This window comes from Notamacropus eugenii, chromosome 1, assembly GCF_028372415.1.
Source record: "Notamacropus eugenii isolate mMacEug1 chromosome 1, mMacEug1.pri_v2, whole genome shotgun sequence".
In the NCBI taxonomy this organism is placed as follows: Eukaryota; Metazoa; Chordata; class Mammalia; order Diprotodontia; family Macropodidae; genus Notamacropus; species Notamacropus eugenii.
In genome coordinates, this window is record NC_092872.1 from 291,855,917 (window position 1) to 291,878,516 (window position 22,600).

Here is a 22,600-nt window from a genome sequence, read left to right on the forward strand (position 1 = left end):
GGGGAATTCAGGGAAGCCAGACATGCCCTTACTCACAGGTATTTTGGGGACTGAGTCCAAGGAGAAGAGTGACTGATTGTTTATGACTCTACCTCCCATGCCCTGATGTGTAGGAGTGACCAAGGGTGATGCTGGTCTGCATTGCAATAGCTTACTGCCTAATACCATCATATTTTTGGGGGGGGTCACACACAGATGTAAATGAGAACATGTGGAGGGGAAAGATGGGCCTGAAAAGCATGAGACCCACAGCCCATTCAGATGAGAAGAGGCCAGACAGTGACACATCCCCTGTACCAGACTCGAGAATTGGAGACAACAGCTCCATGACCCACAGAAATCTGCCTCTGAGGTCACCGACTGGGGAGAGGGATGACCGAGAAAGTACCTCTAAAGAAAAATTGGGCGGTTTCTTCTTGGATGCTGGGTATTTCCACAGTGACCTGGACAGAGGTCTTCTGAAGAAAAGCCGCCTGAGAAAAATTCAGACTTTCCCACGGCTCCTAATGGAAGCCCCAGAGTCCAACAACTTCTGCATGTCTTTGACAAGTGGAGGGTCTCTGGCTAGAAAGAATCAGCTGCCTACATCTGAATTATTTCCTCCGGACTACAGAAAGATCTTCCCAGAGGGAAAAAATGGTCCTTTCCCCATAAAGACCCAGCCTAAACACCGACTCAGGTCTGAGCGCTCCACTGAGCCTCATGGGGAAAAGTCGCTGCCTGCACCACGGGAGCAAGCCACCAACACTCAAGGAAGTGGCAGGAGTAGTGATGGCAGCAGTGGTGGTGATGGGGAGGACAGCTCTAGACTTGAACCTAGGCCTGGAGAAGAAACTCCTGACATAACAGAGAGGGCCAACAATGTCGAGATTTCAGGAGAACTGAGCAAAAGTGTGCTGTTGTCTCTGAGCAAGCTGAACTTCAGAATGAATCCTGGTGAAGAAAGGTGCCTTCCAAGTCCCTCAAGCCCGCAGGAGCCAAGTGAAAACATGACAATGATGGACAGCCACGGAGAACATGGGCAAGGAGGCCAGAAGCTGGACACTGTCAGCAGTGAGGTAAGTTGTTGCCTTGCAATTTCCACATGGGTTCCAGAGACTCTGGGACAAAAGCAAGGCCTTTGGAGCCTCTTCCGTATGCCTGTGTATGCACCTGATTGAATGCCAGTCTGTCTCTTAGCTGAAAGACCTGGGTCCAGGTCCATTTGCAGGGTCCCCAGTGGCAGTCATATGTGCAGTAGAAATCACTCCTCTTCTGAAGGTAGTCCCCGAAAACATTTCAGCCTATAATCTTTGACACATGCAGAAAATGGGACCCAGAGGGCTCCTCAAACAACCTGAGTCCCTGAGGCCTGTGGTGGAGCCCTCATGAAAGATCTATCATTTCAATTCAGTTCAGGTACTAGTTGGGCACCTTCCATGGGCCATGCAACAAAAACAGCAGCCCTTGCCCTCAGGGGGCTGACATCTGGCTCGAGTCACCAGGAGGCAAGAGAACCCAGGAGGAACGTCCTCCAGCTGCAGGGTGGAGATTGAGACCTTCAGGCCTGTGTCAGGCCATCCTTGGGCCCTAGGAAAATAGGAAACTCCAAATCCCTCCAGTGAACCCAGTAAACTCACAGGCCACCTCAAATCCCCAGTCCCAGCTGACCCTTTTGGAAACAACTGGAAACTCACCTATAACTTAAGCATTTGAAATCCCTAATTTCATGAACAAGCCACTGGCTGGATTTTTATCCAAATTATTCCTCTTTTCCTTTGAACATGATGATGGTAATCTCTCTTGTAAAGCTACAGACAGATTAAATTTTAAATTCGCATTTTTTATGCATTAGAGAGGTGTTAACCTTAGAGACAGGAAGACCTAAAAGTCAAGGTCCCACCTCAGACCCATTTGGGCTGTGTTCCTCAGCAAGTTCCCCTTATTTTTTGTTGTTTTTATTTAGTCATTTTTCAGTCATGACCCTCTTTATGACTCCATTTGGGGTTTTCTTGTCAAAGATACTGGAGTGGTTTGCCATTCCTTTTCCAGATCATTTTATAGATGAGGAAACTGATGCAAACAGGGTGAAATGACTGGCCCAGGGTCACACAGCTTATAAGTATCTGAGGTCAGATTTGAACTCAGGTCTTCTTGACCCCAGGCCCCGTATTCTGTGCACTATAGCATCACCTAGCTGCCCTAGAAGAGACAGTGTCGTGAAAACACAGAGTAGAAAGTATCAAGGACAAGGATATTGATGATTTTGGAGAGAGCTCCTTCCGTTGAATAATGAGATTGGAAGTTAAGAGAGTGAAAGGAAAGAGAGTGGGGGCATCTGTTGTCAGTGACCTTCTCAAGAAGGTTAGCCACAAAAGGCAAGAAAGATATCAGACAATTTTGATTACGCTAAACTTGCACAAACAAAACTAATGTAGCTAAAATTAGAAGAGGAAATTGGGGAAAATCTAATGACCTAACTCAATACCAGCTGGGTAAGAAATAGTTACCCACTACCAAACTGTTTTAGCAATGATGGCTATGTGTGTAGTATAGTTTGAGATCTAGTACAAGGGGCTCTTCCTTCCCACTTTTTTTTATCAATGATTTTATATTCTTGATCATTTGTTCACCCAGATAAATTTTGTTACTTTTTTTTAGCTCTTATAGAGCTAAATTATAATTACTTTGTAAGTAATTCTTTAGTAGTTGGTGATGGTACTGAATGAATAAATCACTTTAAGCACATTGTCACTTTGATTATACTGGCTCAGCTATCCATGAATAATTAATATTTCTCCAATTATTTAGATCTGTCTTCTAGGTGGTGCTAGTAGATAAAGTACTGGGCTTGGAATCAGGAAAACTCATTTTCAGGCATTCAAATCTGGCCACAGACACTTACTAGCTGTGTGACCTTGATCAAGTCACAAATACTAGTTTTCCTCAGTTTCCTGATCTGTAAAATGAGCTGTAGAACACTCTAGTATCTTTATTGAGAAAACCCCAAAATGGGGTCATGAAGAGTTAGGCATGACTCAATAACAACCAAAGCAACAAATTATTTGTGTAAAAAATGTTTTGTAATTGTGGTCATCAGGTTCCTATATATTACTTGGCGGATAGACTCCCAAGTATTTTATACTGTCTTAAATTAATTTATTATTACTACTATTTTAATATTTTATTTTTATTTTTATTTTCATTTTCAAATTGTCTCCCACTCTTTGCCTCCTCCCTCACCCATTGAGAAGGTTGGAAATATGATACTTATTCTACATATAAAGTCATGCAAAATATATTTCCTCTAGACATTTTCTGAGGAGAAAAGAAAGAAAAAGAGAGAAAGGAAGGAAGGAGGGAAGGAAGGAAGGAAGGAAGGAAGGAAGGAAGGAAGGAAGGAAGGAAGGAAGGAAGGAAGGAAGGAAGGAAGGAAGGAAGGAATAGAAAGAAAAGTTTCAATGGTTCATCACTTCTCACTCTGGAAGTGGATAGCATTTTCCATCATGAGCCATTTGGAATTGTCATGGGTCATTATATTGATCAGAATTGCTAAGTATTTCACAGTTTACTATCTTTACAACATTGCTGTTGCTACATACCTTGTTAACTCTGACTCTATGCACTTCACTTTGCATCAGGCAGGCTATATATCTTCCAAAGGCTTTTCCTAAAACCATCCTCTTCATCATTTCTTACTAGCTGGGAAAGAAATAGTTACCCACTACCAAATTGTTTTAACAACGATGGCCTAAATGCACCCTAAATACATACAATAATATCCCATCACATTCATATACCACACCTTGTTCAACCATTTCCCACTCGATGGGCATCCCCTCAGTTTCTAATTCTTTGCCACCACAAAAAGTGCTGCTATAAATATCTTGGTACATATGAATCCTTTTTCTTTGATCTCTTTGAAATACAAACCTAATAGTGGCATTCCTGGGTCAAAGGGTATGCACAGTTTTATGTCCTTTTGGGCATAATACTAAATCATTGTCCAGAATGGTTGGACCAGTTCACAGTCCTTCAACAATGCATTTTTGTTGCTTTCAGTCATTTCCAACTCTTTGTGACTCCCTTTGCTTTGTCTTTGAGTGGTTTGCTGTTTCCTTTTCCTGCTCATTTGACAGATGAGGAAATGGAGGCAAACAGAGATTCACAACTTGCCCAGGGTCACATAGCTAGGAAGTGAGGCCAGATTTGAACTCAGGTCCTCAAAAGACAGTCCCTGCCCTCAAGAAACTCACAGTCTAATAGGGAAAACAATATGCCAATAATTATGTACCAACAAGATCAATAAAGGATAAATTTGGGGTCATCTCAGAAAGAAGGATCCAGTACTATTGATATCCAGCCATTTCTGTTGTGTCCAATCCTTTGTGACCTCATTTGTTGTTTTCTTGGCCAAGATACTGGAATGATTTGCCATTTCCTCTTCTAGCTTATTTTACAGATAGTGAAGCTGAGACAAACAGGGTAAAGTGACTCACTTAGGGTCACGTAGCTAGTGTCTGAGACCAGATTTTAACTTTGGCAAATGAGTCTTCCTTGCTCCAGGCCTAGCAATATGGTATCACCCAGCTGCCCCATACAGTACTGTCATCTACCTATGTGGAAAACCACGCCCTCTAACATTTGTCATTTTCCTTTTCTGCCATCTTAGCCAAACTAATAGGTGTGAGATAGTACCTCAGAACTGTTTTACTGGCATTTCTCTAATTATCAGTGATTTGGAGCATATTTTCATATGACTATTAATAGCTTAGATTCATTTCGCTAAAAATTGCCTTTTCATATCCTTTGACTTTATCAATTGGAGAATGATTCTCTTTTTTCATAAATTTGCTTCAGTTCCCTATATATTTTAAAAATGAAAACGTTTTCAGAGAAACTTGCTGCAAAATAATTACCATTTCCTCCTTTTCTTCTAATTTCAACTGCATTTGGTTTTATTTGTGCAAAAAAAAAATTTTACATTATCAAAACTATCTGTTTTACTTTCCATGATCCTCTCTATCTCTTGTTTGGTCATCAACTCTTCCCTTATCCGTAAATCTGACAGGTTAATTTTCCATGCTGTCCTAATTTACTTATGATATCACCCTTCATGTCTCAATCATGTTCCCATTTGGAGCTTGTTGTGGTATATAGTGTGATATGTTGATCTATAGTGTGAGGTGTTTCTGCCAAATATTTTTGTCAAATGGTGTTTTTGTTAAATGGAGAATTCTTGCCCCAAAAACTGTAACCTTTATGTTTATCAAACACAAAGACTTAGCCAGGAACTGTGCTCATTTCTTTCTGTAAATTGTGTGCATTATCTATTCCACTGATCAATCATTCTATTTCTTATTTAGCACCAAATTGTTTTAATGATTACCACTTTGTAGTATGGTTTGAGATCTCATATTTCCAGGCTACCTTTCCTTGCATCTTTTTTCCCACTGATTCCCTAGATAGTCTTGACCTTTCATTCCTCCAGAGGCATTTGGCTATTATTTTTTTCTAGCTCTGTAAAATAATTCTTTGGTAGTTTGGTATGGCACTGAATAAATAAATTAATTTAGGTATATTTAGGTAGTATTATCATTTTGATTATATTGGCTTGGCCTTCCCATGAGCAGTTATTATTTCTTCAGTTATTTAGAGCTGCTTTTATTTGCATGAAATGTTTTGTAATTGTCTTTCTGCAGTGCCTGTGTGTGTCTTGGCAATTAGATTTCCAAATATTTTATACTGTCTGCAGTTATTTTAAGTAGAATTTCTCTTTCCATATCTTCCTATTGAGTTTGTTGGTAATTTGTGGAAATGTTGGTGATTTGTGTGGGTTTGTTTATATCCTACAACTTTGCTGAAGGTGTTCATTGCATCAGTTAGTCTCTTGGCTGGTTCTCTAGGGTTCTTTAAGCACCTCATCATATCATCTGCAAAAAAAGTTATGGTTTTGTTTCTTCTTTACCTATGCTTATTTTTAGCTTATTATTATAGTTAGCATTTCTAGTATAATATTGAATAATAGTATTGATAAAGGTCATCCTTGTTTTACTCCTGATCTTATTGGAAAGGCTTATAGTTTATCTTCATTACAGGTAACGACTTCCTGGGAGTTTTCATTTTTGTGTTTTAGAAGATGCCAACAAATTCTTTCAATTTCTGCTTTTGCCTCTGGTTCTAAGTTATCTGGACAGTTTTATGACTTCTTGACCTATGATTTCTAGACTCTTTTCTGTTTGTTTATGGTTTGCAGACCACAGTGATTCTTAACTTATCTTTCCTTAGTCTGTTTTCCAGGTCAGTTGTTTGTCCTATGAGATAGTTCACATTTTCTTCTACATTTTTTAGTCTTTTGACTCTGTTTTATTGTTTCTTGAAGCCTCATGGAGTCATTTGTTTCCATTTGGGTGGTTCTAATTTTCAAGGAGTTATTTTTAGAATGAAGTTTTATACCTCTTTTACCAAGTTATTAATTCTCTTTTCATAACTCAGCTCCATAGTTCTCATTTGTTTTTTTAATCATTTCTTTTCTCTTTTGTTAAGTATTACTTTAACTCTTCTAGGAATTCTTGATGGGTTTGTGTTCAATATTCATTTTTCTTTGAAGCTTTGATTGTAGATGTTTCCAAATTATTGTCATCTTTTATGATTGTTTGTATCTTGAACTTCCCTGTCACCACAGTAGCTCTTTATAGTCAGGTTCTTGTTTTGTTTGCTCCTTCTCCCGTCCTACATCTTGATTTTGGACTTTACGTTAGTTCTGGGCCTTGTGCCCTTCTGGGAGAGGATGTCTAACCTGAACTTCATCCTTTTACATATCCTGTTGCTCATTTCACAGCAAGTTTTCAGTGCAGTGTTCCCCAAATGATGTGACACAAGGAGAGATCTGTTCCTACCTTCCTGGTCAAGATCTTCAAGTTCCTACTTCAAGTTTGGGCATATTGGCTTATGTATCGTTGAGTTTCCATAGATTGTTGCTGGACTCAGTCGTTGTTAGCCCAATAGCATACTGTACAGGTTCAGAGCAGTTGAGCAGCCTTTGGCCTGTGTTTCTTGTCATGGTTATTTCACATGCTGGGATAAAGGCTAGAATAGAGTCACTACTTTGCTCCTTGACTCAGAACTGCATTTCTAGAACTTGTTCTTTCCTCTGTACACATCTAGGGTCCACTCTCATTCGTAATTGCTCCTCTGTACCCTGGATCTGTTACCCAAAACTGAGTAACAGGTGTTAGAAATACCAGATGGCATTGTTCCTACACCTAGAAGTGGTTCAGGAATCCTGTGGGATCTCTTTCCACTCTGGTGCTCTTTGCCTTGGTTCAAGTTGTCTTGGTCCTCTTTCCATTCCTGAGTCTTCCCAGTGACAGATGTATCACTGCAGTCCTGGGCAGCCCCCAGACCCAGGACTCATAAACCTCTCTTGCCTCCCTAAGCTTCCCTAGGCAGGAAAAATAACTTGCTGTGACCTTTTTCCTGGCTTTTCTGACCAAAATTTAATCTGGTACATTTTCTAGATCATTTCTAGATCACCTCTGGAAGAGGTAAGCTGGCTGAGCTACACAAAAATGCTACCTCTCACTCTATCATCTTGACTCTGCCTCACATGGCATCAGGGTTTTTCAGGGTTTTTTTTTAATGAACTGTAGCATAAGATTCTCATCTCAGAGAATTGGGACATGGAGCTATGAGAAGCTTGAAGAGGGATAAAACATACGGAAAAGTCATTGTGATGCATGGATTGGTGAATCAGTATGGAAAGCATGAAAAGATTACCTAGAAGCAGTAAGGATCCAGTTGAGATTATATAACATAAACTTGTTGTGGATTCAATCAGCACATTTTAATTTTCTCCACCTTCATTCCGTATTGCCCAAGTGGGAAAAAGGACAGCAGATGATGGGAGTTATCCAAGTCTGAAGCTTAATGGGGCAAGGCAATCAAGAGAAGAGGTTAATGTAGAGTTTACCTGGTTTACCAAGAACCAAGATAGGGAAAGGAAGAAAGGGGTGAAGGGATTAAACATCATGGTTAGGACAAAGAAAAAGGTTAGGGGTCACAAAGCAGAGGAAGAAGTAGAAAGCCAAAAGATGAGAGAAGGGAATTTTGAAATTCTTGGACATGAAAATAGTGCACTTGTGGATGATGGTAACATCAAAGATATGACTATCTCTATGTATAAATAAGGTGGAATGGACGAGGAGATCATGAGAAATGAGTCAGTTGAGGAATTATGAAGTTAGAGTATTTAATGGAATATCAGTAAATATGTTGAAGTCCCCTCATGTGAGGACAGGAATTGAGGAAGAGAAAAAGACTTAGCCAGGAACTGAACCCATCTAGAAAAGAAAAGAAATTTCTTGGAGGTAAATAGACAATAGCTGCCAATATATGAATTGGGTGGTAGATATGAAAAGAATGAACCTCAAAGATGGAGAGGTTACTGAGTGATAAAAGTAGAAGGAAAACCTGAAAATAATAATGGGGAGCAAGGAGTATTCTGACTCCCTCACCATGACCAGTGACTATTGGGGAGGGGGGTAGAAATGAAGCCAGTGCTAGAGTGGGAAGCCAGGGAAGCTGAGTCATCAAGAATGTGCCAGGTCTCACCAAACAGAACAGAATGAAAGAAGTAGGAAGGGAAGAGAGCGTCAATGGAAGCTACTTACCTCTAGAGTAAGCCAGAGAGTACATGGATGAAATGGGTAGTTTTAGAGTGGAAGTGGGGAGGGGTGTTAGACTGGGGGATGGGAATAAAGGAATGGGAAGGGGAAAATGGGGTTTGAACAATAGCAACATTGGCAATAGGGACTCACAGTTACTGGGCTATTCAGATGTGGAGAGGGCTGGCCTCTCCGGGGTGAGGGTCTGAGCTGTGCTCCTTTGGCTGTTTGGGGGAGCAGCTATCTAAGTAATCATTGAGTCAGTTCTTGTCGCATGCTAGACAGTGGAGATTCAAAAAAAGGCAAAAAGAAAGTCTTTGCCCTCAAGGAGATCACAATCTAATGGGAGAGACAACATGAAAAACAACCTATATACTATCAAACTACAGATGGGATAAATCAGAGATAAAATTCTTTGCTCTTGAAACAGTATTGGCTGCTTCATTGTGGTGCTTGGGGTAGAGAGAGTACCTTCTCAGGGTCCAAGGCTATGGTTATTTCAATTCCTGTCTTAGCATTGGCCAAATTACTGCTCAGAATGATTGAATAGATAATAGGGTAGCTTTAAAACAGCTGCACTGGTATTAGCTAAGAAATAGTGTGGTGGATCAGTGAAATAGATTAGGTGCAAATTACATTATTGTAATTGGTCATAATAATCTAGTGTTTGATAAACCCAAAGATCTAAGCTTTTGGAGCAAAAACATTATTGGACAAAACTTCTAGGACAAATGGAAAACAGTATGGCAGAAACTAGGTATATGCCAACATCTCACCTCATATACTAAGATAAAGTCAAAATGGGTACATGATATACACATAAATGAAGATCCCATATGCAAATTAGGAGAGCATGAAATAGTTAACCTGTCAGACCAATGGGTAAGGGAAGAATTTAGAACCAAACAAGATATAGAAGGCATTACAAAATGCAAAATAGATAATTTTGATTATGTTAGGAGGTTTTTGCACAAGCAAAACCAATGCAACCAAAATTAGAAGGAAAGAAGAAAACTGGAGGAAAAAATTTTGCAACAAGTGTCTCTGATAAAGGCTTCATTTCTCAAATGTAGAGAGAACTGAGTCAGTTAATAATACAAGTTATTCGCTGATTGATAAGTGGTCAAAGGAGAGGAACAGGCAGATTTCAGACAAAGAAATCAAAGCTGTCTTAGTCATATAAATAAATGCTCTAAATCACTGTTGAATAGAGAAAATATGACCAAAAAAAAGGAAAATGTTGGATATTTGAGGAGATGTGGGAAAACTAGGGTACTAATGCACTGTTGGTGGAGTTGTGAACTGATCCAACCATTCTGGAAAGCAATTTAGAACTCTGCCCAAAGGGCTATAAAACTCTTACCCTTTAACCCACCAAGACTGCTGCTGGGTCTGTATCCCAAAGAGATCAAAAAAGGAAAAGGACTCATGCACAAAAATATTGATAGCAGTTTTTTGTGATGGCAAAGAACTGGAAATTAAAGGGATGCCCATCAGTTGGGGAATAGTTGAGGTATATGGTTAGGATGGAACATTACTATGCTATAAGAAATGACAAATGACAAGGAGGAGGATTTTAGAAAAACCTGGAGTAGAACCAGGAGAACATTGCACACAGCAACAGCAATATGCTATGATCAAGAATTGTAAATGATTTAACTCTTCTTAGCGATACAATGATCCAAGACAATCCCAAACATGCTATCTGTCCAAAGAAGGAACTGATGTCTGCATACAGACTGAATCATACTATTTTTCAACTTCTTTCTTATTTTTTTAAGAGCCTTGTACAAAATTACTAATATGGAAATGTTTTATGTGATTACAGATGTATAACCTTTATTGGATTGCTTATTGTCTTAGAAGAAGGTATGGCTAGAATTTAGAACTCAAAACTTAAAAAATACAAATGCTTAAAATTGTTTTAACATATAGTTGTGGGAAAAATAAAACAGCTGCAGCTGAGGAGCAGTCAGATCAGAGCTTCTTTACCCAAGGTCTGTGAACTTGGTGTTGTAAAAAGACTGGGAGGACCACATTTCAATAGAACTAATTTGTGTCAGATCCTGTTTTTAGGTTATTGTTTTAAAAACTTGACTGAGGAGTCGCTAGGCTTCACCAGACTGACTGTTAGAGGATCTAGCATACAACAAAGGCAGAGATTCCTTGGGTGTTTCTGACCCTCTGGGTCAAATTGCTGATGATGAAAAGAAAGGTGCTTTGGAAACAACTGAATGCCAATTTTCTTTTCACAGCATCAGGCTTAGCTGTTTATCCCCAAAAGAGTAGGGAGCAAAGATGTCTCTTTAAGTAACTAAAAACAAAAGGGAGAAAAGAAAGCTGACTCAGTTGGGGGAAAACAGTCCCCTTGAAAGGATTCCGCACCTAAGTGAGATTCTATTAGGGGAAAGATCACACCTCTCCTTACCTTTCTTCTTCTTGCTTCCATCCCCCTACCCAGAGAAGTCCCAAAGACCATCAGAGTGAACTCAGCTGGCCTCCAAGCTAATCCAGAAACACAGAAAGCCAAGCCAAGATTTCCCTCTCAATAGCTTTAGAGTTAGCTCCCGGAACTCTGCCTCAAGGTCACACAACCACGGATGACCTTGGGGGGGGGAACTTGAACCATATGTGTCCCCTAGTGAAAAAGGGGACAGTGAGATACAAAGACTAGGGATCCTAAGACAAAAGGCAGCCCCCACCTTCAGTGACATCCCAAGGAGTCTAAGAGGTGAGCCAGCTTCAGGACCCTCACAGACTCAGCCCCTGGCCCTAACCTTGGAGTACTCAGTCACTGGCCTCCTGAGTATCCCAAAGGCTCTGTGATGAAGCAGGGAATCCCTGGGGTGCACCCCACCAGTGACACCTACTGCTGGGCCCTTGTCTCACCTCTGCACCATGCACCACACCCGGCATGCTTCACTAAATGCAGGACACCCCTACCCCTTCAAACTATCTGAGGACATTGCCATGGAACCAAAGGAAGAACCACAGCCTCCTCTTTGTCTGCACATTTCTTTTCATGGAGGAGCAGAGCAAACTCTCCCTGGGTCCTCACTTCTTGAGGGACAGCTGGTGGAGTGAAAGATTCCCACGGTTGCCTCACTTCCCACAGCTCCTCCTCTTCCCCTACACACACCTAAATAAACAAAGTCTAAGCACTGCTGTTGTTGGGGTTGAGACAAAACAACTTCTGAACCAGTGACCCCACCCCCACCCCTACTGGCCCCTATTCTCCCACCAAAATCCAGCCCTGGGAACTTGCGGTCCTCGACTGGCTTCTCAGATGGAAAATCATTACCCAGATAGCTACTTGGGTCATCAGGCTGTAAGCCCACCCCAGTGCATAGAACCTAAAATGAGGCCTGTTAAATGGGTCCATTAGGCTTGTGGGGATGGTGCTGCCCTTCTTGAGGCCAGTGCTAACCATGTGGGTAGAAAGAGGAGCAGAGGAGGAAAGGGTGAACAGAGACCAAGGGCCTGGACATCCACCTGGTCACACACTCTTCCCTACATCTGCTTGGCCCCTCCAGGTCTGGAGTTGTGTGACCTTGTGCTCATCAGTCAGGTGGCCACACCCTGCTGGTGCCCATTTCAAACAGACCCTTTCCTTTGAAGCTCCGCCAGGAGCAGCCATCCCAGTGGTGTCCACCTGGGCCTCTACTTCTGTGCAAACAGGCCTGAGATGGCTTGGACCCCAACCTTTGTCTGGCTTTTTAACATCCTTTACTGGCACTCTTTTGAAAATAACACTGCTTGCTTCCCAGTCACCCTCACCCCACTTGGACTGTCCTTTAGAGCAAAGAAATTTAGTCAAGAATTGCACTGATGAGAGCAGAAGTCAGCCGCAGACTGACTGTGCCTCCAAACCAGTCCCTCACCCAACTGCTCTCCAGTATACAAGAGAGTGATGTCTTAACCACCAAACGGACGCCATGGATTCACTGGGGGGCCTGGGAGAAGACGCTGATTTCCCTTCTCAGCTGTCCCATTATATAGTCTGAGTACCCTCGTGGCCTAAGCTCCCAGGATACACTGGGAGTCACCTGGCCAGGCCAGTGACTTCTGGGAATCTAGGGGCTGTCTGTCTCCACTCAGCCTGGATGATAATGAGCACTCCCAGGTCTCAAGGGGGTCCCCAAGATGTTTCTCTCCAGGATTCTGGTGAGAATCAAAGGGTGTGAAAGGCAGCCACCATTATCAGGGCCACACACAGTCCAATCACACTCACAAATCCTTACATAAAGTCACATGGACACACACACACACACACACACACACACACACACACACACACACACACACACACACACACCCCTATCTGTGGGCATACTTAGTTGAGCCATAGCAGCACGAGCCCCACTGCTTGCCCTTTGGTTGAGGAGAGTTGGGTCTGCCTGTGGTTCTGAGGGGAAGCCCACTGGTACCCATACTAATGGATTTCCTCTGCCCCCTCCCTGTCTTGTTTGTCTCTCCCCTCCACCCACCCAGTGGGTGTCTCTGCAGGAGCTCTTGTCAAGGTTGGGGAGGCCCTTTGGAGAGTACGAGCTCTGGGCGCTCTGTCGAGAATCTCTCTTCACTCTTCAGAGCTACATAGAACACCCAGGTAATCTTGTGTACCACCATCGCCATTGCTGACCTACAACAAAGGGGAACCAGGCACTGGCTTAGTCTGGGCCCCTCCCACAGGCCACAGGGTGAGCCTGGCTATCCATCACCAGCTAGAATTCAGGACATCCCCAAGGAAGTGGTTTCTTGGGGGCTGGCATCGTGGGACATAGGAAGAGGAGCAGCAAAGGGATGCCAGGACGATGGGGTGCAGACAATCCAACATTTATTAAGCCCCTGCTATGTTCAAGGCACTGAGGTCAAAAAAACTCTGGCCAGAGTTTGCCACTCAGAAACTGTGAGGAGAATGCTTGGTTAGGCATGGAGCAGGGTCTATATTTGAGGGTTTTTGCAACTCAGTCCCCAAGTCAAAGATCCCCCATTAACCCCTGCTAAGCCAACTTTGTCCAAGGTCATCACCCTCCTCTCCACTGGGGTAGTTTGGGCAACCTGGATCTATTTCTGCCCCCACAGCACTGCTCCCAGAAGCCCCCTCTGCTTTTCCTTTTCTTTTTCCAAATGTTATTCCATTGTATTTGATTTTCAATTCCAAATTCTCTCCCTCTCCCACCCACTGAGAAGGCAAGAACTCATTACACATGTGAAGTCATGCAGAACACATTTCCACATAAGCCATAATCCAAGAGGGAAGGAGGGAGGAAGGAAGGAAGGAAGGAAGGAAGGAAGGAAGGAAGGAAGGAAGGAAGGAAGGAAGGAAGGAAGGAAGGAAACTTATCTGCCCTCAATCTGTTCTCTCTCTGGTCTCTCCCCTTTTTCCAAAGTCTGCCCACCCTTGGTCCAACCCATACCTTGGGGAGCAAATGCATCTACACCAATTTATTAAGTGCCAGTTCTGTGCTGGGCACTGAGCTTAAAGAGGACAGAGCTGATACAGGCTCTGCCTTCAAGAAGCTCCTATCCTACTAGTGGGCTCAGAAGCAGGGTGCAGATGCTACCTGTTCACAGATAAGTTGATGATACAGGCTAGATACAAATATTGACTGTGATTGGAAGGAGATGGGAACATCAGGGATGCCCCAGAAAGATGAGGCCCTTGAGCCAAAAGGTAGCGATGGGGTTGAAGGGAAGGGCAGTCTTTCATTAGTGCAAGAAGACCTGATTTCAAATTCAGCCTCAGACACTTACTAGCTAGGTCATCCTGAACAATTCACTTAGGCTCTGTCTGCCTCAGTTTCCTTATCTGTAAAATGGGGAGAATGATAGCACCTCCCAGGGTGGTTGGGAAGATCAAATAAAGTAATAACTTTAAAGTTCTTAGCACAGTGTCAGGCACAGAATAGGTGCCATGTAAACTTCAGTTTTTATTATCATCGTTATTAAACAGAAGAGTTTGCCTTTTGACCCTCAGGCAGTAAGAGCCACAGAAGCTTCTTGAGTAGGATAGTCATGGGTCCTGCATCAGGATCATTTCATTCTCTCAGTGTCTTTGATTCCGTCACATCTCCAAGTTCATCTCTAATCCTAGCAGCTGCCTACACGTAGATCCCTGTCCATTGTTGCCACCTGGAGCTCTCCTCCTGCTGGGGGGGCAGGAGCTGCAGCACTGGTGCCCTCACGCCACTGACATGTCCTTCCTTCCATAGCTTATTTGTGTTTGGACTCTGTGCTGGTGGACTCTGAAGGGAATGTTCTCTTTGGAGCTTTGAAAGATGCAGGTAATGTCCCCCTGTTTGGGCACTGGTATCTATCCTGTTTGTGTATCTTTAGATTCTGTATGTGTGCATGTGGGTGCAGCGTGTGGACATGTAGGTACATGTAGACAATGGCTCAGTTCTGTCCTGGTTTTCAGGGGCTGGCAGCCAGAGGACAAGCATGCTTCCTCTGAGGCAAACTTTGACCCTTTGCTTTGACTCCCTCAGGCTCTTATAACCCATTTTATGTGGCTCCTGAAGTGGAACAACAGAAGCTGGTCACAGAAAAGGTCAGTGGGTAGGTTCCTGTGATATCCCTGGGCACAGTGCATGAGTGGGACCATGCATGGTGCCAGATACAGCCACAGGCCTCACATTTGGATTGGCCCAGAGTCACTCAGCAGCCCCTCTTGGCCTCTTCCCCATCCCACTCCCTATACACAAGCAGGTCTGGCAAAGCAGAGCCGGAGGGGCCAGCCAGGGGTGGGTGAAGCTAGAGTGGCCCCCTGGCATGGTGGCCACACCTTAGGAAAGGGCTTGGTTCCCTAAATCTGATCTCCATGTAACAGAGAGATTGGGGGTGGGGAGCCTGGGGGGCATTTTTGTCCTGTTCTAGCCAACTCTAGTGAGGAAGAAAAAGGAAAGGAAAAAGAGGGGAAAAGGCATGCATTTATTAAGCACTCACTATGTGCCAAGCCCTGCACTTGACATAGGACCCAGCATCCAGCAGGTACTTCATAAGTGCTGATTGATTGGTTGACTGATTGGATACCAAGAAGGCAAAAACCTCCAGGAGATGCAAGTGACCAGGAAGAAGAGGGGGGAATTCTTATACCTCCAAAATGGTGACCTTCAGCATGCTGCCCCCGCCATGACCTCCAATGGACCAGAACCTCTCCTGAGTCTAGGAATAGGACTAAAGAACGGGAAACAGCTGGGCCAAGAGGGGTGGCCTCCAACTGCATGGAGCCTCAAATGCTAGTCCATCATGTAAACATTACCTAGAAGGCAACAGGCAACCACTGGGAATGTGTGTGCCAAGGTGTGATGAACCCAGATCCCTTAGGGAGATGCTTAGGGCAGCCAGATGGTACAGTGGATAGAGCACTGGGTCTGGAGTCAGAAAGACTCCTCTTCCTGAGTTCAAATCTGTCCTCAAACATTTGCTAGTTGTATGACCCTGGGCAAGTCACTTCACCCTGTTTGCCTCCATTTCCTCATCTATAAAATGAGCTGTAGAAGGAAATGGCCAACCATTCTAGTATCTCTGCCAAGAAAACCCCAAATGAGGTCATGGAGAGTTGACCATAATGGAAATGACTGAATAACAAAACAACCACAGTTCTGGACTGGCCCCAGGGACAGGTAGGCAGGCATGAAAAGGATCTCTTCTAGCAGGGGCAGTGGGCATAGACAGGAGAGGTGGGCCAGCAGCAAAGAGTCCACTATGAGCCCAGGGGACCTGGCCAGCGAAGGTAACATGGACAGAGGTAGGCTTTCCAAGGCAAATCCATAAGTCCCCCTACCAGGGAGGAGATGGCAGGGTTCTATCCTCAAGTACCTTCCTTCTCTGAGGGCAGCAATGCAGATGAGTCCATTAAGCTCAGCACTCATTATGGTCTCCTACCTGCAGGACACTGGGCTGGGCTCTGGACATGCCAAGAAAAGGAGCTGGAACTCTGCTAGGGGAGCTTAGGAGTTAGGGAGCCCATGTTCAAATGCTGCCAAGGTTGACCTTGGGCAGATTACTTAGCAGACATGGACCTCAATTTTCTCATCTGTAAAAAGAGGGAGTTGGACTCAGTGGCTTCTGACATCCTTTCCAAGTCCAGATCTAGAACCCTTTAAGTAAATACTCAATGACTTAGGGAGCAATGGAGCATTAGCACCTGGGGGCATCAGGGAAGGCTGGACCATGGAAGCCCCCAAACTTGGTGAGAGGTGAATGAAGGCTTTCTGTAAGGCAACGAGAGCTGCATCTGTGCCCCATGGAAAGTCCTTGTTTGGAGGCTGGGGTGTTGTTGAGTGTTTCCTGTGCCAGTCGAAATTGGACCAAGGTCTCTGAGCTCTCAGGTCTAAGTTTCGTGCTCCTGAATCAAGGAAGCCTTCCTGGAGGAAGTCCCACTTGATCTGAGTTCTGAAGGCTAGGTGGAGTGGGAGGGAGGAGAGCCATGAGGGCCTAGGAGGATAGCTTTCTACCTCCTTCCTTTTCATTCTTCCCGGGTCACCTTTTCTCTCCTTCAGCTTCTGGCTGCCCATCTACAGGAAGCCTTTCCTGATCCCTCTGAATCCCTGATGTGTGTCCCATCAGACTGGGAGCAACTTGGGGACAGGGTCTGTTTTTGCCTTTCTTTGTATCCCTGGTGCTTGGTACGTAGTAGGCATCTACTAAATGTTTACTGACTGACTGATAGACTTTCCCGTCCTTTTCGGACAGGCCTCTGTTTACTGTGTGGCAGCCATACTGTGGACCGCAGCTAAATTCAATTTAGCGCCTAAACAAAAGTTGTCCTTGCCTCGGAAGCTCAAAGGTCTCCTGCTGGACATGGCCCGAAGCAGTGCTGTGGATAGGCCATCTGTGGCCCAGGCCATGAAGGTGATTGATTACATTGTTGCCCCATCCCTCCAGTAGGTCAAGTCTAGACAAGGAATAATGAATTAATTGGTCTCCAAGACAGCCCCCAGGGCAGAAGGCTAGTGGTCAGCAGAGGTGGAGATTAAGGCAGGCTTGGGATGAGCCCAGACTGGTGTATAAGAGGGAAAGTTGACTTGACACATGATTTTCCTGGCTTGGGTTAAGCTCAAGGGTATGACTCTCTTGCCCCCCTTTCCCCACTGCAGCCCTATATGAGTGATGAATGCAGGGCCAGCTGTAGACAGGCACCCTCCCACACTAGGAGTGGCCCTAGTGGCCCCCAGCACTAAGCCAAGCGCCACCATTTCTTGCTTCAGGGGCTCCACCATCTAACTAGCTTCCCAAAAGAATGATGGCATCCCTTAGGTGAAAGGTCCTGCGTGCATAAGTCAGGTCCCCTCTGGGTGGAGGCAGAAGGCCTTCTCTCCAATGTGTGCCTCCTCTGGTCTCCTGGCCCTTCAAGTAGGTGTGGACCTGTTGCTATGTGTGAAACTGGAGCAGGCACTGGTATCTGCACCACAATTCAGTATCATACCCTTCCGAACCTGACCTTGATAGGCCTTCCATTATTGTAGCTTTCATATTCAGGCTGAGCCCATCCCACTTCTCTCTCCATTCTTCTTTCCAAAGAACCGAACAGAACCATTCCTAGACCTTGTGTCTAGTGAGACTGACCTCCCCTATGATGACTGAATTCAAGGAAATGCATGTGCCATCTCCCCAAGTGAGAATGTAAACATCTTAACTTTATTAATCCCTCACAATCACCCATTCATGCTGACCCTTCTGTCCTTCTCTTAACACATGAATTTGAATGTCAGCATTTCAGTGCTACTGGTTTTTTGATAAGGAACACTTGGAAGTCCTCTGATTCATTAAAGGTCCATTTTCCTGTGTAGGATTGAACTCTTGGCTGTTGGCCCATATCCTTTGCCTTCTGGAATACCATTCCAAGCTCCCCACTCTTGATGGTGGTCGCTGCCAAATTTTGGGTGCTCCTGACCGTGACTCCTTGGTATTTGAATTCTTTCTGCCTGGCCGTTTGCAGTATTCCTTCTGTAGCCTCAGAGAGCTGGATTCTGGCTATCACGTTCCGGGGAGTCTTCCTTTGGGGATTTCTTTTAGGAGGTGATGATTTAATTCAGTTCCTACTTTACTGTCTAATCCTAAGGTTTGGGCAGTTTTCATTTTGGTTGTAATATGCCAGCAATCCAATGATTCTTAAATTATCTCTCCTCCATCTGTTTTCCTACTCACTTGTTTTTGCTGAGATAACTTACGTTTTCTTCTAGCTTTTTACTCTTTTGACTTTGTCTTGATATTTTCTGATGTCTCGTGGAGTCATTAGCTTCTATGTGGCCAATTCATATTTTCAGGGGGTTATTTTCTTGGGAAGGTCTCATACCTCTTGTTCAATTAATTCTCTTTTCACATCTTTCTTTCATAGCTTTTCTTCCTTTTCCCAATTTTTAGTTCCTTTTAATCTCTGGCTTTAACTCTTCCAGGAATGCTGCATTCTGACCAGCCTTGTGTCTCAGTGACATGGCTCCCATTAGCCTTGGCCTGGAGATTTTCTGAGCCATTCTCTTTGTGTCTGGAGCTTCCCTGGTGGGTTTGGTGCCCTTTATGTTGGCTCATTCTTACAGCCTCCTCCTTGACTTTGGGCTCTGCGCGCTTTCAGAAGGAGGCTCTGAGCTGACCTTTGGTCCTCACTTTCTCCAAGCAGCCAGTGTTGTATTATCTCAGGCTGTTAGGGACAGCTAAGGCAGGAGTCCTGCAAAGTGATCCCAAAGTGATCCAATGCAGCCTGATCACTGCCCTGTGGGGGAAGAGGAAACTCCACAAGTTCCTAAGCTGGGTTTTGGTCTAAGAACAAGCCTGAGGACTTGCCAAGGTTGGGGATCTGCTGCTGTACCTGGCCACCATCTCACTGGGAAACTGCAGATTCAGAGTGACCAGCCTACTGGCTACCCTTCATTCTGGGACTAGTGCCCTGATTAGTCCTCTGCAGCTTCAGCCTGGGATGCTCTGCTCTGCTTCTAGGGTCGGAGCCACACAGCTCCAGGTTACATCTGAATTTGACTTTGCTCAGTGCCCATTGAGGGCCCAGGACCTTGACCACTCTCCTCTACCACCTTTAGCTGCCACTCCCCTCCTCAGTGTGTCCTGGTTCTGAGTGATGGAGCTGCCAGTTGGCCCCCTGAACCCTCCTCCTGCCCCAGGCCTCCGTCAGACCTCAGGCACTGGTATTTCACACTGTGTGCTCCTGACCAGACCCCTGTGCTCAGTGGTCACAGATCTCTGTGTGTCTCCTTATACTGACCAAAGTTGAAATAGTGAAGCCTTGTGATTTTTTCACTTGGATTTCCCATCAGGATTCATTTCTAGATCTGGGTGTGTGTTCTAGATCTTTGTGGAGGAGATGTATCTGGAGAGGGCTGTTCTTATTTCACCATCTACTCGACTCCTCAGCTGAAACCATCAGTGCCTTTTTCTGGGTTTGGGAGGTGGGAGGGCCATGTTTTCTCTGGGTCTTGGGATGTGGAGTGGAAACCTAAGACCCCTCCTCCCTGAAGAAAGAGCCTTCCTTTGCCTACAAGGTCAGATAGCCATCCTTAGGGTTGCAATACTTGTTCAGACACCAAACAAGAAGGCCCAGAAACATCAGGAAAACAGTTGGGTGGGCAGAGCTTTGTCGTGACTGCCTTGTGTGGCCCCTCTCTGCTTTGCCTTGGCCAGGTGTGTAGCAGTTACCTGCACCAGCGAGGCATGGACAGCAAGAAGATTCTTGCCCATCTGAGCACATCTCCACTGCAGGTAAAAAAAAAAAAAAAACCTCAGTCTGCTGCCTGGGAGCCCTGGGCACAACTGGGGCTTTCTCATGTCTCTCAGACCTTTTCAGAGGGGTTTCACCTAGGCGGTGATCACCCCAGGCAGCTCCACAGACAGGATCACCAGGGTGACCCTCTTGTTGGCACAGATGAACCATGGCCTCTGGTTGGGTGGAGATGGCCTGGCTGCCTCTACTTTTTGAGAACTATGGTATCATCTCTCTACATCTCTAAAGAAGATCAGGGATGTGTGTAGCCCTGCCTTAGTATCCCCTTTAAGATTACACCAAAGTTCCCCAATTGATAAATGGTCAAAGGATATGAACAGGCAATTTTCAGAGGAAGAAATTAAAGCTATCTATAATCATATGAAAAAATGCTCTAAATCACTATTGGTTAGAGAGATGCAAATCAAAACAACTCTGAGGTACCACATCACACCTATAAGATTGGCAAACATGACAGAACAAGAAAATGATAAATGCTGGAGAGGATGTGGGAAAGTTGGAACACTAATTCATTGTTGGTGGAGCTGTGAGCGCATCCAACCATTCTGGAGAGCAATTTGGAACTATGCCCAAAGGGCTACAAAAATGTGCATACCCTTTGACCCAGCAATATCGCTACTAGGACTATATCCCCAAGAGATCATAAAAATGGGAAAGGGTCCCACATGTACAAAAATATTTATAGCAGCACTCTATGTAGTTGCCAAAAACTGGAAGTCAAGGGGATGTCCATCAATTGGGGAATGGCTGAATAAATTATGGTATATGAATGTAATGGAGTACTATTGTGCCATAAGAAATGATGAACAAGAAGACTTCAGAGAGGCCTGGAAGGACTTATATGACCTGATGCTGAGTGAAAGGAGCAGAACCAGGAGAACTTTATGCACAGCAACAACCACAGTGTGTGAGAGTTTTTTCTGGTAGACTTAGATTTTTGTAATAACACAAGAACTTCTTACTAAAAAAAAAAAAAATCCCAATGGAGGATCTCAAGGCAAAATGCCTGCCACACTCAGAGAGAGAAATATGGAAGTCACTCACATATTGTAGCAGATCATGTTTGTGTATGTGTATGTGTTTGTGTATCATGTTCTGATTTGTTATACGATTTCTTTCATTTATCTTAGTCTGACTACATAGCATGACTATAGTGAAAATATACTCAATAGGAAAATATATGTAGAATCTATACAGAATTGTATGCATTCGTGGGGAGGGAGGGGGGAGTGGGGGGTAGGTGGGGGGGATAAAATCACAATTGTATGGCAGTGACTGTTAAACATTACAAAATAAAAAAAAAAAGATTACACCAAAGTTCACTTAAAATGATCACCAGGACCCATGAAAGATGATCTGTCACAACACACCAGAAGAGTATCTGAGTTTGCCTAGAGCATCAAGGAAAAGTGCTCCTGAATTACAAAATGGAGCTGTCTGCTTATGGCTAAGCTTTTAGAGGTAGAGGTGTGTACCAGGTACCAGACACCTGTCTCTTAAGAACCTGCATTTGAGAAGAATCCCTCCTTCTCAGCAGAGAAGACTTTTAACATTAACAAAGGATCAGTCCTGGAGAATTCTGTTGTGTTCATTCTCTGTAAGTCATGAAAGAGTTCCAGGGCCCAGGGGGCCCCTGAATAGAGGAAGGCTATCTCCATCCTGTCCAGAGTATAGGCACTTCTGGTCAGTGTCTGTGGAGGAGATTGCAGCCCGGCCTATGGCCTGGGTGAGCTTCTGGAAACATGGAATGGTGTTTAAGAGACTTCTAATACCTCTGGGTCCAAGCATCCCGGCTGTGTAACATAGGGGAGGGGTGGGACTTGAACTTGCATTCAAGAGGACCCCATGAAGTAAGGTCAGGGGACAGAGTCTCAGTTTTCCCATCTAGAAAATGGGTGAAATGATCCTGTAGTACTCCTCTCACACAGCTATTGTGGGAACCAAAGGAGATGGGTTCTGTGAAGCATCTTCAAACCTTAAACCTTTCCAAGAAGGTTTGTTGGTACTCATGTTTGTGATAAGGTAGCAAGCCTCCGTACACGTGCCTCATTCTGCCGTCTGCTCTCAGGTCTACCAAGAAGAAGAAACCATAGGCCTGCAGAGCACCCTGAGTCGAGCAGCCCTAGAAGCTAAAAGTAGCCAAGAGGACTCAGAAGAGGCTGGTCCAGGTGGGCATCCCCCTTCTTGGATGGTGCTGCTTGGGTATTGGCCACCTCTTTCA

At 44.3% G+C, this 22,600-nt stretch overlaps 1 protein-coding gene across 6 annotated transcripts in view; it reads left to right on the top strand.

Annotated features, from left to right (window-relative positions):
- The window catches only part of KNDC1 (kinase non-catalytic C-lobe domain containing 1), an 85,089-nt gene that overhangs the window by 23,794 nt on the left and 38,695 nt on the right, over positions 1 to 22,600 (top strand). For 5 of the 6 annotated variants that reach the window (XR_011971727.1, XM_072629139.1, XM_072629138.1 and 2 more), the window contains 7 exons: positions 196 to 1,058; positions 13,137 to 13,251; positions 14,858 to 14,929; positions 15,134 to 15,195; positions 17,343 to 17,501; positions 20,280 to 20,357; positions 22,448 to 22,547. Coding sequence is in view for 5 of the 6 variants with exons in the window: in XM_072629139.1 (XP_072485240.1) it covers positions 196 to 1,058; positions 13,137 to 13,251; positions 14,858 to 14,929; positions 15,134 to 15,195; positions 17,343 to 17,501; positions 20,280 to 20,357; positions 22,448 to 22,547 (1,449 nt within the window). In the remaining variant the exon portion in view is untranslated. The remainder of the gene's footprint in view (positions 1 to 195; positions 1,059 to 13,136; positions 13,252 to 14,857; positions 14,930 to 15,133; positions 15,196 to 17,342; positions 17,502 to 20,279; positions 20,358 to 22,447; positions 22,548 to 22,600) is intronic. The other variant, XM_072629142.1, reaches the window with a different exon arrangement.